The 17,737-nt window shown below is 48.1% G+C and overlaps 1 protein-coding gene across 1 annotated transcript; it reads right to left on the bottom strand.

The window, feature by feature from the left end:
- Nucleotides 1-1,752: 1,752 nt before the first annotated feature.
- LOC138813172 (polyunsaturated fatty acid lipoxygenase ALOX15-like) lies at nucleotides 1,753-11,871 on the bottom strand. The gene is made up of 14 exons (XM_070001386.1): nucleotides 11,721-11,871; nucleotides 9,788-9,992; nucleotides 9,078-9,159; nucleotides 8,866-8,988; nucleotides 8,170-8,273; nucleotides 7,834-7,994; nucleotides 7,358-7,501; nucleotides 5,924-6,133; nucleotides 3,758-3,844; nucleotides 3,491-3,660; nucleotides 3,207-3,328; nucleotides 2,638-2,738; nucleotides 2,353-2,520; nucleotides 1,753-2,245 (listed from the first exon to the last, which is right to left on the bottom strand). Exons 1-14 carry the CDS (start codon nucleotides 11,853-11,855, stop codon nucleotides 2,066-2,068), a joined length of 1,992 nt encoding a protein of 663 aa, XP_069857487.1. The 5' UTR covers nucleotides 11,856-11,871; the 3' UTR covers nucleotides 1,753-2,065.
- Nucleotides 11,872-17,737: the final 5,866 nt, after the last annotated feature.

Raw genomic sequence — 17,737 nt, 5'->3', positions numbered from 1 at the left:
CCCAGTTCTGAGTTCAAGCCCCATGATTGACATTAAAAAAAAGGAAAGGAAGAAAGAGAGAGAAAATGTATTTGCTACAATATATCTCTTGTAATAAATTAAGTTTATTGGCCTAAAAGAAATGTGACCTTTTATTTGATAACTTCAGTAGTACTTAAGAGGCTGGAGTAAGTATGTTAGCCAATAGAATCACCATGAAAGCTTCTTTGTAATCAACTTAGGGAAACAAAGGATTCATTTCCAGAAAGCAAGATTTGTGGTTTTCTCTAGCAGGAGCTGGATAGAAAACTGGTCAGAATAAAAGACCCACATAGGGGGGCTGGGAAGATGGCTCAGTGGTAGAGTGCTTGCTTGCCTTGCATGCCTGAGGCCCTGGGTTCGATTCCTCAGCGCCACATAAGCAAAAAGAAAAAAGCCAGAGGTGGCGCTGTGGCTCAAGTGGTAGAGCGCTAGCCTTGAGCTGAAGAGCTGAGGGACAGCGCCCAGGCCCAGAGTTCAGGCCCCACGACTGGACCCAAAAAAAAAAAAAAAAAAAAAAAGACCCACATAGGACAAGGACGATTTGGCTCTCAAAGAAAAGGGTGAGCTCCTCTAATGACCACTAATGAAAAGGGTGTGTTTTTCAGAGAAAGGGGTGTGGATTCCCAGGAAAGGTACCAATAACAGAGGTGTGCCTCTGAGGATTAGGTCGTAACTTTATGAAAGCATCTTCCTAGACCTCACCACTCCCGTCTGTATAAAATCTCCCAGTGGCTGCTTCCTAAAGATCACTTTGGCTGCTCCCAAAAGATCACCTAAGAGTTTGTCTCCCAGTCTTGCTTCTCACCTCTACTGCCCACTGCCTAAGCTGAGATCCTGTTCTGGTTCTGCTGTGAATACAGCTCTAGAAGGCTATATTGACTTGTTTACCCAGCTACCAGCATTCAAAGCTACCTTACCACTCAACAATTTCTTTCCAGTTCCTCCAACAAAAATTAGATGAGTTATCATCGCCCAGAGGTTTTATGTGGAATTAAATACATTCAGAACCAAGAAGGAATTTTGCTCATTTTATAAGCGAAACTCAAATGTATTTTCCCTAAATTTTAAGAAAACACACAAGTTGGATTTTAGTGAATCCTTATCCCCATTAAAATAATTGTGTGTGTGTGTGTGTGTGTGTGTGTGTGTGTGTTTCATGTGCCAGCCCTGGGACTTGAACTCAAGGCCTGGGTGCGGTCCTTGAGCTTATTTTGCTCAAGGCTAACACTCTACCATTTGAGCCAGAGCTCCACTTCTGGATTTTTTTTTTTTTTTGGTAGTTAAATGGAGATCAGAGTCGCATGGACTTTCATGCCTGGGCTAGCTTCTAACTGTGATGCTCAGATCTGACTCCTGAGTAGCTAGGTTTATAGAATGATATCTTCCCCTGTTGGTTATATTAATTAGGAACTTCTCAATTGGTAGATTGTAAAAAGGCTACAGATATGGGTCCCTCAAAACAAAGATTTGACATCAAATATCTCCAGCCAGAATCACCTTCTCAAATTTGACTGTTTAACCTTGACCTGTCATTTTCTATCTGTCATTTTCATTTCAGGAAATGAAAATCATGAGCTGAGAATTCTTGGGAATTTTGGGGTCAATGGTCATGTGTCTTCAAGACACATGCTAAATTGTATCCAGTTAGGAGAAAATAAAACACATAAATGCATGATTATTTTTTTCAATTCAATTTAAATTCAAATTTAACTTGACGTTGTATAATGCATAAGCAGTATGCATTATCACTTGATTATATTTTTGAAAAAGTATGCTAAATATGGCTACTATTTGCTCTAAAGGAAAGGACTGAGCAATGAAAGAAAGAGAAGAAAGATTGGAAGAAGGGAATCTGGAGAAGCAGATACTAGGAAATGTGGCTGAAAGATCACATGTCCACCAAGGGCCCATACATGGTCACAGTCACTCTTTAGGGGAGGGTGAGCCAGGAGAAGCCAGCAGGGCTTGGCAGGGAGGACTGGAACCATGAAGGGGTGCAAATGGGGGAGGGGAAGGGTGTGGACACAAGCATAAGCTGGGGCACTCAGATGGCCACACTGTTTTCCACCAGGCTGGGCCTCAGGTATTCGTAAGGTATGTCCAGGCTCTCATTTCGTGCCTCAATTTCCTTATCCAGCTCAGCCAGCTCCTCCCTGAACTTCTTCAGCACAGCCTTTGCCTCCAGGCTTGAAAAGTACTCCTGAGTGTGCTGGCCCAGAGGAACCTGGGGTGGAGACACAAAAGCAGCATAGGCCTACCATCCTGGCCAGTTTGGGGGGGGGCACACCTCCCTTTGTCTCCATCCTCAAAATCCAGACATCTGATCCTCACCACAACACACTGGGGTCTGCCCAAGTGCCAAATGATGTTGATCTGGAGACTAGCCTGATAGGGATTGGGCAGTGTATCCATCAGGGTCTCCATGGTCACATCCTTGGTGGTTGGCGGGGGCAGCCGCATGGTGCAGGGGGCATTAGGGACCCAAGAGAACCAATCCAGCTAGAAGAGTGGGGATATAGAGTCAAGAGCTGCTGAGCATGAGAACCCTTAGCCCACCTGCTCACAGCCCTTTCCTGACTCCAACCCAAATTCCCAGATGTCTCTGCTGGGACATACCTGGCCCAGGTGGACAGAAGAGTGCTGGCCAGTGCAGGTGAAGATGCACATGGTGACAAACTGGCAAGCCTGGGCCCGAGTCTCCAGAGATGTGGGAAACCCTACAAGAGGGGGCTCCAGTTATGATGCCCACCCAGCCCCCAGGCCCAGCCAAGGAGCAGAGCAGAGAGAGCAGACACAGGCAGGACAGTGATGACAAAAGACAGCACTAACTCTCAGCCATTGTGGAATTCCACATGAGAATAGGTGGGGCAGGAAGCAGGAAGAGGCCTGCTGCTGGGCTCCCCATCAGTGGGGTGCTGCTGCTGGCTTACACACTCAAGGATGCGAATTGCTCAGGTGTTTAGTTACATCTCCTTGGTAGCCACAGAGGAAATACTGACACCATGGCAATGGGCAAATGCTACAAGTTAGGACTTCTTCTGGAGAGCCTGATGGGAAGCACTTAGTAGTTAGTTAGTAAGGTTTTGAGGGTTTTCCCAGGGGTTGAAAAGGCTTCTGGAAAGTTCCCTAGAAGTAAAATGGGTCCAAGGAGGAGTATTAGAACCCAGGACAAGGGCATCTACTACCTCGGTCCTGGGCACCTTGCAGGCCAGTTTCAGTGATCTCTCGACACCAGTGCTGCAGCTCATGGTCCTCTCTCACAGCCGCATCCGTCTTATAATAGAGATCCAGAATGCCCTCCACATAGCTGCCAGGCAAGGCCCAGAGCACAAGAGCTGAAGCCCTCTGCTCTTGCCCACGGCCAGTTCTGCAAGTCCAGCCTCACAACCCAGACACAGAGCCCTTGTTCTCCTAAGCCTTCTTCTCCTTCTCCCCACCCCCACCTGCCCTGTGTTCCCTCTCCCCTCACCGGTGGATGACTTCCCACAGCCGCAGTGCATCTTGAGCATAGTAGGATGACTTGACATCCAGGAGGCCTCGCTCTTTCAGGTCATCAGGGGGGCAGAAGGAGCTGTAGGTCACCAGGTTTCCAGCTCGTTTGACTACATCTACGTGGCCGCCCCCACCTGTGCTCATGATCTAAGAAGCAAGGAGGGGCAGAGTCAGGCAAATTGGCTTTCCTGAGAGCAGAGCCAGAAGGAAGGGTGATCTTGGAATCCCCATTTCTGTCCCTTACCTGGTCAAATACTCCACAGTCGGAGACTAAGCCATTTCTGGCCCGGAGGTTGATTTCCATGGTGTATCGCAGGTGAGGATGCAGAAGCTAGAGAGAAAGGGCAAAGTGTGGAAGAGGCAGGAGGCAGGACACTGGTAAACAGGATTTTTTTTTTTTGGCCTGTCATGGGTTTGAACTCTGGGCCTGGGCACTGTCCCTCACCTCTTCAGCTCAAGGCTAGTGCTCTACCACTAGAGCCATAGTGCCACTTCTGGCTTTTTCTGCTTATGTGGTGCTGAGGAATCGAACCCAGGGCCTCATGCATGCAAGGCATCACTCTACCACTGAGCCACCTTCCCAGCCCTGGTAAACAGGATTGAGAGGAGGAAAAGCACAGATCTGAGAGTCAGGGGACATGAGCACCAAGTTTAGCAGTGATGTACATTGTGGTGCTTGTCACAGCTCTTTCTAAGGACCTTCTTGGGACAGTTTTCTTCTCTTTACTCCTCCTAGGATGCCAGTGTCACTAGCTCTTCTCACCAATAGGTGTATATCTATTTATGTATCATACTTGGTGGGGGTGGGCTAGACATTTTTGCACATGCCTAGTAATTCCAGAATTTGAGAGACGGAGGGCAGGAAGGTCAGCTTAGGCCACGTAGTTAGACATTGGCTCAAAAAAAAGTAAAAAATAATGAATAATTTTGTTTACATCCTCAATGATTTTCACCCATTAGGAGGACTTAACAGCCTCATCAAGAATGTGTCACATAATGTGATTCCAAGTTTTGTGTTTTCCTGCTGTCCCAGTACATTACGTGGATCTCCTTTCTGTGTTTCTCATATACCAACTGTATTCTGGGCCCAAGGCTTGTGCACTAATTGTTCTGCCAGCCTGAATCATTCTGGCCCTAGATCATCTCATTGGCTGGCTCCTTCTTGTCTTGTTCTATTGGTCATCACTCAAAGGAGACTTTTCCAACTAAATTCACCATCACATCACCCCGTTCTACTTCTCTGCATGTGGCTTTTTATCATGGTCAATATTTTGCAACACTCTATTTTCTGTCTTAACCTTACTGGAGGTAAAATTCCAAGAGATCTAGGTCTTGCCTGATGCAATTGTAGCACTAGCATCTAGTATTTGTTTTCTGTGGGAGGGCACCCAACATTTTGTTTTGTAATGGTCCTGAGCTTGAACTAAAGGCCTGGGCTTTGTCTGTGAGGTTTTCTGCTCAGGCACATCTCCATTTATGTTGGTTTTTTGGTGGTTAATGGGAGATGAGAGACTCCCAGACTTATGGGTAGAGATGGGGGAGGGATGGGAAAGAGAGAAGGAAGAGGTGACACTGTCCAAAAAGAAATGTACTCATTACCTGACATATAACTATAAGCTATCTGTAGATCACCTTTATCATATAAATAAATAAGAACATAAATAAATATATACATAAAAAGAGTCTTTGGGGGGCTGGGAAGGTGGCTCAGTGGTAGAGCGCATGCCTTGCATGCATGAGGCCCTGGGTTGGATTCCTCAGCACCACATAAGCAAAAAGAAAAAAGCCAGAAGTGGCGCTGTGGCTCAAGTGGTAGAGCACTAGCCTTGAGCTGAAGAGCTGAGGGAAAGCGCCCAGGCCCAGAGTTCAGGCCCCATGACTGGACCCCCCCCCCCAAAAAAAAAAAAAAAAAAAAAGAAAAGAGTGTCTGGGCCTCTCAAAGCCAAGCTGGCTTTGAACTTCATTCCTCAGGTCTCAGCCTTCTGAGTAGCTATGATTACAGATGTGGCCACTATAGACTACTATCAACCCAGATGCTCTTCTTAGCCTGAGTTCTTTTAACAGATACTATTAATTTTTCTGAAACTTTTCAAAGGCTGTAGGAAAGAATCTTCTATGTTATTTTCATGAGTCAGGTAGATATTTGTCATTTTTCTGTATCTTTATGTGTTATATGAACATCTGTATTTTATAAACAAAAGAAATTAGAGTTTTTACTCATTTCCTTGGAATCATTTTCACCCCTATGTGAAGTCATGTCACCCATTGAAACTGCAGGTCGGGCCACCTCACACTGCCCTACATTCTTGCCTTCCACTGATGAACTATCCCTATACTAGCTCTCCTGAGAGGATTTCGAGCTGGCTGTGTGAAGGTGGGAGAAGACAGGCTGACAGAATATAAATGGTACCTTGTAGACGGGATGTATCGTGGGAAGACACCTCATAGTGGCCACAGCAAAGACCTCGGCCATCAAGTGACCCCTCAGAAGATGGGACTGCAGCTCATGAAGCTGAAAGTCACAGCTGCGCACCCAGCATTTGGCCAGGAGCCACACGACTGGAGGATCCGTGGGCAGGAAAATTGGGGGTGGGGTGGATCCGATTTTTGGCAGTTCAAGCTGGAGCAAGGATAAGAGTGCAAAGGAAGAAGCTGGAGGAGGGCTGAGTGCCAGAGGCCCAGCCATTGCCCTCTCCTGCAACTGTCCCCTCCCTCTCTTCCTCCTCCAAAGTTACTGGCTGGCTCCTTTTCACTGCAGCCGCCCAGGCCAGCTGCCATTTCTCCCCATGGTCTCCTGCCATTCACTGTGGTGTGCTGCACAGTGCAGACCTGAGTGCCTTCAGCCTCTGCAGGAAGTGAGCCTCTACCACCTCCACCAGCCTCAGCTTCCCCTTTCAGTCCCCTCAGTATGGCAAAATAACCCCTTGCTTACTTCATCCTACATTCCTGTGAAGAAATCTCAGGCTTTCCCTGAGCTTGACTTTTGCATGAAGAACTGGTGATCCCTAGTGATCCTTAGCCTATGAAAAGACTTGAATGTTCCCCCTCCTCCCTACCTCCGTTACCTGAAAATTGGCAGTCATATCTTGGCATTCATATCCTGTCTGTTCAATTTGTTAAGTATTGTCTTCAAACTTGCCTTTTCTTGTCTTTGAATCTAGGCCACTTAAATTTCCCCCAGCTCTCTCGTCTATCTTCTCCATACTCAAGGTCAGTCACTAATGGGGATTTATCTCCTTCCATAGCCATAGCACAAGACCCTGGTTTTTACAGATAGAGCTTTAATCCATCCTAAGTACAATTGCTGTCCACAACAGCTTTTACAACAACCCTCCCCAGCTCCCCATGCTTCTACCCCTTATCTTGGCTATGGCTGGCCCAATTCACCTCACATTATTTTTCCACACCCTGTCTAATTATTCATTGACATTCTCATAACTTCACCTAAGTTGTTTTGCCAGGCCCATCTTGACCCTGAGTATACTGACTGTTTCCCTTCTCTTTGATTTGGTACCAGTGCTCTTCCAAGGAACCCCCTATGTCAGAACAACAGGGAGCAGGTAAATAGATAGAGACAGATCGATAGATAGATAGATAGTTGATAGATCAATGGATAGATAGATAGTAGATGTGTGGCACTCACACAGATTAGATCACATCATTTTTCTCTCAATGGAGGCTGCAAACCAATGAGAATCTCACTTTGCACCTTTTCCCCAATATATGCCTCCTGCAGTGCCTTAGCACCCCACCTGTGCTGGAGTGAGAGTGCTCACTGAACTTGGCTGGGGCAGGCTGACTGGGAAGACCACCATGGTAGAACAGAACTCCGGGGGCCTCTCACCTGGATGGCCATGGGTAAGAGTTGCCCATCAGGCTGCAGTTTCAGCAGGACCAGAGGAGCAGCCAGGAACTGCTGCCTAAACTGAATGACATTGGCCTTGATCCCATCCAGCAGGGAGAAATCAGCTTCAAACAGTGTCCCTCCCTGGAGAAAGAGAGAGAGCAAGGGCTACTGTCAGCATCAGGCGTCTCCTTCCCACCCTGACTCCCCATACGAGTAGGGAGAGAAAGTGCCTGGCTTGTCTCCACCACCTCCTTACATGGTGCTGTGGACTGTGAGTTACCTAGTGTGTTACCTCATTCCTAAGGCATCCATCGGAATTAGGCCCAGTTTCACAGAAGAAGAAATAGATGATCAGAGAGCTTGGCTACCTTGTCTAAGATCACAGAGCTTACAATAGCAGAGGCAGGATTCCAATCCAAGTCTGCTCAATCCTACATGGATCTAGATTTGTCCCAGAAGAACCATGCTCATACCTGGAGCTCCTTCACCAGCTGGGCCTGCAGTTCCTCCATCCCAGGAGGGAACACTAGGCGAGCTGGAAGGCGGACACAGCACCTGAGCAGCATGGGGTTGGCGCCATTAAGAAACTGGTACCCAAAGAATGCATCGTCCTTCCAGGAGTCTCGAACCCGTCCTGGGGATGGCAATTGACTGTGCTGTGGTCTTTGTCACCCCCACCAAATCATCCCCACATGAGCCTGTCCTGACAGAGGCGCCAAAGCCTCTGCTCTCCATACCCAGCTCTTTCACGTCCCCTGATTCAAGTTGCATTAGGGGGATATGGGAAGTTCTGGGATGGAGGAACTGACCAGCCAGCTTTCCGTAGCTACTCCTGAAGATACAGTCAAAGTCACCAGGATCATTCCAGTGTGTCACAACATTTATGGGTAGTTTCACAACAAAGTCTGTCAGCCTGCAGGGAGAATGTTACTCTTAGAACACAACATCACAGCCACAAGAACCAGTTATGGAACGGTCCACCCAGTAAGGAAATTGAGTCATGAAGTTATCAGAATAAATCAACACCAAAAAGCCAACTCAGCAGACTTGATTCAGGGCTGAAGTCTGGGAAGGGCCATGAATTAAGGGGATATGGAGCCCTCTCTCCACCTCTTTACAACCAGGGCTTTCTAAACTATTAGCCAGAAAGAGTGTCATTGAGGGAGGGACAGATGGTAGCAGGGTGAGATGGAGGTTGTGTGTGTGAGCAATGTTGTTTTGACGGGGGAGTTTCAAGGTTTCAGCGGCCTCTGGGTTCACCAGGGATGTCAGCAGCAGACCAGGCCCTAGTCTTAGGCTCTCTTCAAATGCCGGTGCATTTGTTCAGGGGGAAGAGGAAGAGAGATGGTTCAGGGGTCTGCAGCATAGACAGTTGTAAGATATGGCTGTCAGAGGGGAGGTGAATGTGTTAAGTCATTTTCCATCACATCCCTGTGCAGCCCATGAGCCCACTGACCTCTACCAGCAAGGCACCTTCCTCTCATAGAGGCTGCCCTTCCTCTCACCCCACAGCCAGGGAAGTTTCAAAATCCATTAGCTTGTCCTCCAGAAATCGCTCATCAGCAGGGAGGTCAGATAAGCGTTTTCCAGCCAAGTTCAGGATTAAGCCATCCTTCCAGTTCCCCCACCTGGGCAAGAAACAAACCGATGCATGGGTCCTGCAGAAGGTTTAGCAGTTCAGTGTGGGGTAACCTAGAGTCAGGGGAGGAGGACTAACCTGTACATCTTCTCTCTCTCTTTCAGCTCTTCTTCTCTGTGTTTCTTGAACAGGCCCTGAGTGTCCTCAACCACAGTGCAGGCTGGGTGGGAGGAGGCGGAGGGCATTGTGGGAATCCACCCAAGGCCTCTGCCTCCTGCCTTTAGGCTCTTGCCCCTCCCCTGACCTCCATGGCTCCAGTGCCATGTTTGGTAATGCCCTGGTTGACTTTTTGGTTTGTTCTGTTGGTTATTTATTTTGTTGTTGTTAGTGGTTGATTCCTTGTGGTGACTGATGGCATTGAGACTAGTTTACATTTTCCTTTTCAGTAATAATCAAGGACAGAACAACCATAATCCAAATCAACTACCTTTAGAATCTTGTAGAGTTCCTGCTCTGTCCAGGGCAGAAATACAATCTGTTTGATCTAAACTTTCCTGGAAGGAATTTCATACTGACAAGCATTTCATACCAAAAGGGGAAAAAGGAGAAAGGCTTACTAATCAATATCTCTAGAGAGATAGCCAAGGCAGAGTCACAGGGGCAGTCTCTAAAGATGCTTCTGCAAATTACACAATGCAGCTTTTTCCACTGATAGTGGTTGCATTTCTGAATCTTACTGGAACAATCTTCCCCTTTGGCCCCTGCCCTCCACATCCAGCCACAAATGTGGCAACCTTCTGGGTGTGGAAGGGCTTTCCTGTGTCCTGAGCCCACCCACTTCTACTCACCAGTGCCCTCTGGAAGGGTCAGGGTACCTCTGCCTTCCAGCCAGCGGTAACAAGGAAACCTGTACTCTGCTCCTCCATCCCCAGGGCCCTTCACAGAGATCCAGTTGCAGAACCAGGCATCATCCTGGATAAGATGCCATTTTTGCAGTTTCACAAACAGCAGTGGCCCAAGGTACTCTGACACATCCACCTTGAATTCATCCTCCTATGGGCGACAGTGAAGCACAGTAAGGGTGGTGCGCTCCAGGTGAGCTACAGCAACAGTGGCAAGAAGGACAGGAGTGTACATGGAGCCTGAGGCCAAGTGAACAGGTCTGAGTCACCAAGTCCCTCATCCAAGACTTAAGGGGGTAGAAATAAGATGGACAGACAAGTGCATCCTATTCTTCATCTTCCTTCCTATAGTCACCCTGCCAAGTGCTGGGCAAGGCACTGGGCATCCGGCACAGAGTCCCAGCCAACACACACTTGTGCTGGGAGACAATGCTGACCAGTTACTGCTGAGACCCTGCCAAGGCTGAGGGCCAACAAGGACCCCTCTCATCTGTGGTAGGCTTCTAGAAAGATATTCTCTCCCAGCAGAGACATGAAGGTAAAGAAAAACCTGGGCAGGGTTGGTGACAGCAAGGAGAAAATGAGAAAGACTGCCAGGTGGAGCTGTGGAGAGGGCAGAGGAACTGCTTCAGGACTTTGGCACAGGTCGCAACCTCATGGGTTCAGGGAGGGGGGCAGCCTCAGGAGTGTAGGCAGGGAACATCCAGAACATCCTTATAGAGCATTAGGTCTGGGGAGACAGCAGGACCAAGAATCCCTAAGGTTAAGCCAAGGGCTTTGGAGCAGGAGCCATTCAAATTTTTGTGTTGTTGGGGGTGGGAGGTGGGGGGCTTGAATTAGGGCTTGGGCTCTATCTCTGAGCTTTTTTCACTCAAAGATAGTGCTCTACTACTTTTAGTCACAGGGCCACTTCTGGTTTTCTGGTGGTTTCTAAGGGTCTCATGGACTTTCCTGCTTGGTCTGGTTTTGAACTTCAATCCTCAGCCTCCTGAGTAGCTGGGATGGCAGGCATGAACTCCTGGTGCTGGGCCTTTCAAATATTTTAAGTATCACAATGTTTGAAGGGTGGGAATGTACTGAGGAAAGATGGTTCTGACTTTAGGAGGCTCTGGAACAGAGGCCACTGGGCCAGTTAGGAGATTCAAGGCACCCTGGAGGCCAGGAAGAATAGTAGGACAAGGGTTCCAATTGTGCAGGAGATAAAACTGACTGGGCTTACTTACTTAGCAAGGAGGAGGTAAAGGGATGGAGACAGGAGGAGAGGCCTGGGAAGAATGAGGGAAAAGCTCCTTTCTCAGTGCTCCACTGAAGGGTTCACGGCACAAGCATCGGGATCTGTGGATCTGGGAAAAGGCTGGACAGGTGATGGGAATTTGGGGTTTTGTGGGAGGGAAAAAGAAAGAGTCCAGGACTGGATTAGAACAGCAGGTAGATGTGAGCGGAGACGAGGGTCCAGAAACTGCAAATTCTCAGGTCTTTCCTTCTTCCTCCTTCTTTTACCCCCCTCCCATCCCACCACCCACTCCACCGCAGGAGCCTCTCCGACAGAATTGGAAACAACAGTCTTAAAAACAACACCACCACCACCAAACCGAGAGAGCGAGGAAGCAGGACAGGTGGCCTCTGCAGAGACTGTCACCTCTGGAGACACAAGAAGTGTGAGGAATGAGAGGTGCAGCAGAGTATCCCCCCCAAATTCCCGCGATGCCAGGAGGCAGAAACAACGAGTGTTTCCTGCCCTCCGCAGCACCATCTCAGACGCAGCGTTTGCGCTCCCCGCGCGCGGTGTGTGCGCCCTCTGCTGAGACCCGGAGCCACAGTCGGCTCCGGGGTCCCTCATCCCAGCCAGAGCACACCCCACCGAGCTCCAGCTGCTCACCTTGGCCCGGGAGGGTCGGAGCAGCACCCCGAGCGCAGACTCGCCGTGCTGCCCGACCAGCCACATCTGCACCGGGTTGTTGGAGCCCGCGTACAGGGAGCCGCCGGTGGAGACGCGGATGCGGTAGACAACCATCGTCCTCACAGATGCTTCGAGGTGAAGATGCTGACGGGGAAGGAAAGTGGATGTGCTAAATATCCTAGCCCAATCCCCGCCCTCCTGGAAATCTTGCTTGGCGTGGTAGGTGTTCAATCAACCCCACCCCTTAGTGCACAGAAGGCCCCAACTCCCCCAGCCTGGACTCTGGCCAGCCCCAAAGGCGGGGCACTGGCTGAGTTAGGGACCCGCTGGTGGCTCACGCCTGTAATCCTAGCTGCTCAGGAGGCTGAGATCTGAGCATTTTGGCTCAAAGACAGCCCAGACAGGTAAAGTCGGTGAGACTCTTATCTTAATTAACCATTAAAACACTGGAAGTGGAGCTTTGGTTTAAAGTGGTAGAGCGCTAAACTTGATCAATACAACTCAGGCCTTGAGTTCAAGCCCCGCTACCAGCCCCCCTCCCCCCCAAAAGAAAATCAGAAAAAGAAAGACAAGCGAAAAGAAGGCATGCTTGGGAACAGGCATGTCTCTGGGATGATAGTGATGGCTGGGAGCCCCTTTTGACTCAAAGTGCAAATCATAAATCATTTCTTCCACCAAGTTCCACAGTGCACAGAGCGAGGAGGAAATGGGCAGAGCAGATAATAATTCCTGTGGAAAAGAGTGTTAATTTGGGCCACCACATTAACTCGACCATCTTTGCACATGTTACCTTCTCTGTGTGGTGTATGGGCTCATTCCTTAGGGATCTAAAGGTCTCAGCTGCGTACCCGTTGGTCACGCCTGTAATCCTAGCTATTCAGGAGGCTGAGATCTGGGGATGGCAGGTTGAAGTCAACCCCAGGCAGGAAAGTTTCAGAAACTTTTTATCTCCAATGAAGCATCAAAAAGGTAGAAGTAGAACTGTGGCTTGAGTGTTAGGTGCTAGCCTTGAGCACAAAAAGCTCAAGGAGAGCACTCAGGTCCTTAGTTCAAGCCCTAGTGTTGGCATGAACACATGCACACGTGCACACACATGCACACACACACCCTCACACATACACTTGTCTGTGGCTCCCTATGGCCTCCAGTATTAAAAAAATCTTTCCTATCAAAACCCTTGTTAACCTAATTTTCCTTTTAGGGTTGGAGCTGTTTGTTTCCCCAAACCCACCATGTTGTTCACTGGAAGAAAGAATCTTTTTCTGGAAAATTCTAATCATCCTTCTAATCTCTGATTACACATATTAATATCAATAGTAGTAGAATTCTAGAGAATTCTCCTCTCACCATATCAAAGATACAGCTCCCTCTCTAGTACTTTCTTTTGTGCATATTTCTACTACTCCACAGAATGAAATATGGATACTGAATCTAAGTACTGCCAGATAGGGACTTTTCACACAATTTGAGTTGTTAAGCTCCCGGAAAAGTCTTGCTCCAAAGAATACTTGCCCTTGGTTGTCCTTGATTGTTGCCCCTAGATAACTGTCCCTTTATTGCCCCTGATTACTTCCCCTAGATAGTTTTCTTTGCTTATGTATAACACGATTTAGTTTAGTTTGTCACATCAATCGTGGTTTTTGCCTTCATAAGCTTTGTAATAACTGCATTCAGGGCTGCAGGTTCTTTGGGACATGAGTCTGCTTGCAGTCACCAGCTTTCTAATAGAGTCCCAATTCAACCTCTCAAAATGTGGACTTATATCTGAAATATTGTCTATACAGTATGCTTAAAATCAAGAATCACACTGGGCACCAGTGGCTCACACCTGTAATCCTAGCTACTCAGGAGGCTGAGATCTGAGGATTACAGTTCAAAGCCAGCCCAGGCAGAAAAATCCATGAGACTCTTATCTCCAATTAACCACCAGAAAACCGGAATCTGTATCTCACTGATAGAATAACCTCAAGTGTTTCCTGGATTCACAGAAGAGGGGGACAGGACATGGATTTTCTCTGAAAATAGAACAAAACAACAGTTGGTCCTAGAGGAACTGCTTCAGCTTTCAGAACTAAAATCGAAATGAATCTGGATCAGCTTCTGAGGGCAAATCTAGATCAAGGAGTAGAGATGAGTAAAAAGCAAAGCAAGAGCACAAGGCCTGAGTTTAAGCCCCAATATACACATCTGGAATTAAGTTCTCAACGAACTAAAGGGAGGCTTTTGACATGGAGAAGATAAGCAATTAATTGAGGAAGTATTTGGGGCCTTGTACGTTTTGTTCTAAGTGGAAGCAAGGTCAAGAGTTAGGAAATCTGGCAGTTATTGATTAGTACTGATAATTTGAAGCCCACTATGGGGGTAGAGGGAGGGTTGAGGAGAGATCTGGTTTGCTCATCTGATTTCTGAGAAGTTAGTTGGACTTGCATGGCTTGTTGCTACACAGCTGGCAAGGCAGAGTTCTTTTCAAGGGTGTGTGTGTGTGTGTGTGTGTGTGTGTGTGTGTGTGTGTGTGTTTGTGTGTGTGTGTGTGTGTGTGTGTGTGTGTGTGACCTGGGGTATGAATCCAGGCCTAGGCACTGGATTTTTTGCTCAAGGCTAGTTCTCTACTACTTGAGCTCTAACTCTACTTCTGGCTTTCTTGGTAGTTAATTGGAGATAAGAGTCTCATGGACTTTTCAGCCTGAACTGAGATCCTCAGATCTCAGCCTCCTGAGAAGCTAGGATTACAGGCAGGAGCCACTGTGCCTGGCTAGAGTTCTGGCTTTTGTTTGATTCAGGCCAGTGTCCTTTTGTACTTGTGTATGTCACTAGCACTGCATGAATTCCAGTTCCTCTGTATCCCTAACAGTACTTGACCTTGTTAGCTTGTGGGAGAGGGAGGTGGTTTGTGTGCAGAAGGCTGAGGATCTGTGATCAGTTATTCAAGTGAGTACATAGTGGTAAGCCATTGCGGTTTAATTTACAATTTGCTAATGACTAATTATAGTGAGGATTTTTGTATATTTGGTATTTCTTAATCTATTTCCTTGTGATACCTATTCTGACTTTTTTTTCCTGTGGGGTGTGTGTGTGTGTGTGTGTGTGTGTGTGTGTGTGTGTGTGCACACTCCCTTAATGGGACTTGAACTCAGGGCCTTCACTCTTGCTAGGCTTTTTCACTCAAAGTTGACAGTCTTCCACTTAAAGCATACCTCTACTTCTGGGCTTTCACTTCTCAATTGGGTATTAGAGTCTCACAGTTTTATCTGCCTGAGCTGGCTCAGAACCACAATGTTCAGAATTCAAGTCTCCTGATAGCTAGAATTACAGGTGTGTACCACTAATACCTGGAGGTTTGCTTCCCCCCCCATTCTTTGTGTGTGTGTGGGTGGGTGGGTGGTCATGGGGCTTGAACTCTGGGTCTGGGTGCTGACCCTGAGCTCTTCAGTCAAGGCAAGTACTCTACCACTTGAGCCACAACACTACTTCCGGGTTTCTGGTGGTTAATTGGAGATAAGAGTCTCATGGATTTTCCTGCCTGGGCTGGCTTTGAACTGTAATCCTCAGATCTCAGCCTCCTTAGTAGCTAGGATTACAGGTGTGAGCCACTGGTGCCTAGTGTGATTCTTGATTTTAAGCATACTGTATAGACAATATTTCAGATATAAGTCCTCTGTAGATATATGATTTGCAAATATTGTCTCCCACAAAACAAGGTCTCAGTAAGAATCTCTTTTTATCTCTTAGCAGAGATCTCTTAAGCAGAGCAATTTTTTTTGTCATTACTATTTTGTTTTGTTTGAGACAGGCCCTCAGTATTTATCTGGGGCTAGCCTCAAAGTCATGATCCTCCTACTTTCATCCCCACCAATAGGGAATTATAGGTGTGGGCCAACATCTCTGACAGATGTAGCTGTCAGTCATGATAAAGTACAATTCACCAAATGTCTTGTTTTCTTCCCCACTGTGGGTTTTGTCTGTGTTTAAGAGGTTCACTTCACCTTGTGCCTCTCTGTGCTGAGGGCTAATACTACCACTTGAGCCAAAGTGCCACTTCTGGCTCTTTCTGAGTAGTATATTGGAGGTAAGAGTCTCATGAACTTTCCTGACTGGGCTGGCTTTGAACCACAATCCTCAGATCTCAGCTTCCTGAGCAGCTAGGATTATGGGTGTGAGCCACCAGCACTCGCTGGTCTATCCTTATTTGCATATAAAGTACAATGATGAGTTATATTCATGTTTTGCATGTAAGGTATATTAAATAGGTTTCATTAGGCAGCCGATGAAGACACCACCACACAGTATTCAGGCAGGAGAAGTTTACCGAACTGCTGCCCCTGCTGTGCACGGTGGAGACATGGCTGAAAAGGAAAGGGGCGACCCACCCCAGGCCAGGGACAGGAAGAGGTGTGGCCACGTGGGGGTAAGGGGTGGCTGTAATAACCGGTGGGGCCCCGATAATCAGCAGGCTCCAATAATCTGCGTGGCCCGGTGGTCTGGCCTGCTGGGGAGGGTGGGGCATCAAGAGGGGAGCTTCATGGCTCCAGCCACCAGGCCACCAGATAGAGCAGGGCTTTGAGAGGCTGATGTCATGGCCCCACAGACACCTGCTGGAGGGGCGCTCCATGCCGCCGAAAGGGGGCGGGGCATGCCGCTGAAAGGGGCGGGGCATTCCACTGGAGGGGTGGAGCCCCACATGTTGAGCTGTTAGGAAGTGATTGGACAGTGGGCAGCTTGGGGGAGGAGCATGAATGGCTGTTGGAAAACCGTTAGAAGGACCGTTAGTGAGTTAAGAAGTTAGAAGGAGGGAGGGGAGGAGTAGGAGTGGGGGAGAGGTGGCAGGAGGGGAATGTTTGCTGGATCAGGGAAGCCTCGGGAGGCCGTTTGGGACCTTTCTCTAGAGAGAGGCCTGTGGAGAAGCACCCCTGAAGCAGAGCAGGGCAGGCCTGTGGAGAGTGGAGAGAAGGAGGAAGGGAAGGGAAGAAGAAAAGTCTTTTCCTTTGGAGGTTTGCAGACTGGCTAATAAAGGTCAGGGGGTCAGGACTGCCTATTGGAGGCTTGGAGGTTTGGTGGTTGAGGCTGCTCTTGGTTCTGGGTATCTAGCCCAGGAAAAGATAGGCTCAGGACCCCTTTCTGGTGAAAATAAACTTTTGTCCACCTTTCACTGTCTGTGCCTTGATGGATTGTCTTGCTCTCTGGAGGTCTTAAGTTTGAAGGCTCCAGCGAGATCATCCATCGGGATGGCATCAGGCCTTGGCCCCTGGGAGAACCCCCTCATAAGTGAGTATCTCAGCCCTCAGGGGTGAGAGCCTCACTCAGGTGTTTTCCGAGGACCAACGTGGACACGAGTCATTTGGAAACCTTCTAGGGGTGAGTCTGGGTAAGCCTGTCAGCCTGTTTTTAGGACCTCATTGAGAGGTCATCTGGGACCTCCTCAAGAGGTCACCTGGGAGATGTGGGACATGTGAGTTAAGAATCAGTGGCTGGCTGTGTGTGTTTGCTGATAGAATTCTGTGTCTTGTATACACCTCTGCTTACTCCTTTTTTCTAGGATAGGAAAACAATGTCCTAAAGTTCTCATAAGTGAAACTGGAGTGGAAAAATCTTCTCCCCAGTGTTACAGGATCCCTCAGAAGAAGACCCACTGATGTACTCTCCTTCCTATTCTGTGCCATCAGCACCTCCTATGTTAAGTTCCCCCATACTAGAATTGGTTCCTTGTACCAGCCTGAGGTGGTACAAGGTGGTACTGTCCCCTTATTCCCCTTGAGACAGGCCCATGGCAGAGATGGTAGGCAAGTCCCCTTTCTAGTGTATGTTCCATTTACAACCAGTGACCTGTATACCTGGAAACAGCAAAATCTGCCCTTTTCTGAAAAACCCCAGGGGCTCATCTCCTTATTAGAGATGGTATTTTTCACACATCAGCCCACCTGGGATGATTGTCAGCAACTTTTACAGGTGCTTTTCACCTCAGTGGAAAGGGAGTGAATCTGACTCAGTGCCTTGAAGGC

The sequence above is a fragment of the Dipodomys merriami genome, unplaced genomic scaffold (assembly GCF_024711535.1).
Source record: "Dipodomys merriami isolate MVZ:Mamm:240054 unplaced genomic scaffold, mDipMer1.0.p SCAF_59, whole genome shotgun sequence".
NCBI classification, from domain to species: Eukaryota; Metazoa; Chordata; class Mammalia; order Rodentia; family Heteromyidae; genus Dipodomys; species Dipodomys merriami.
This window is presented reverse-complemented; position numbering and strand designations above follow the sequence as displayed.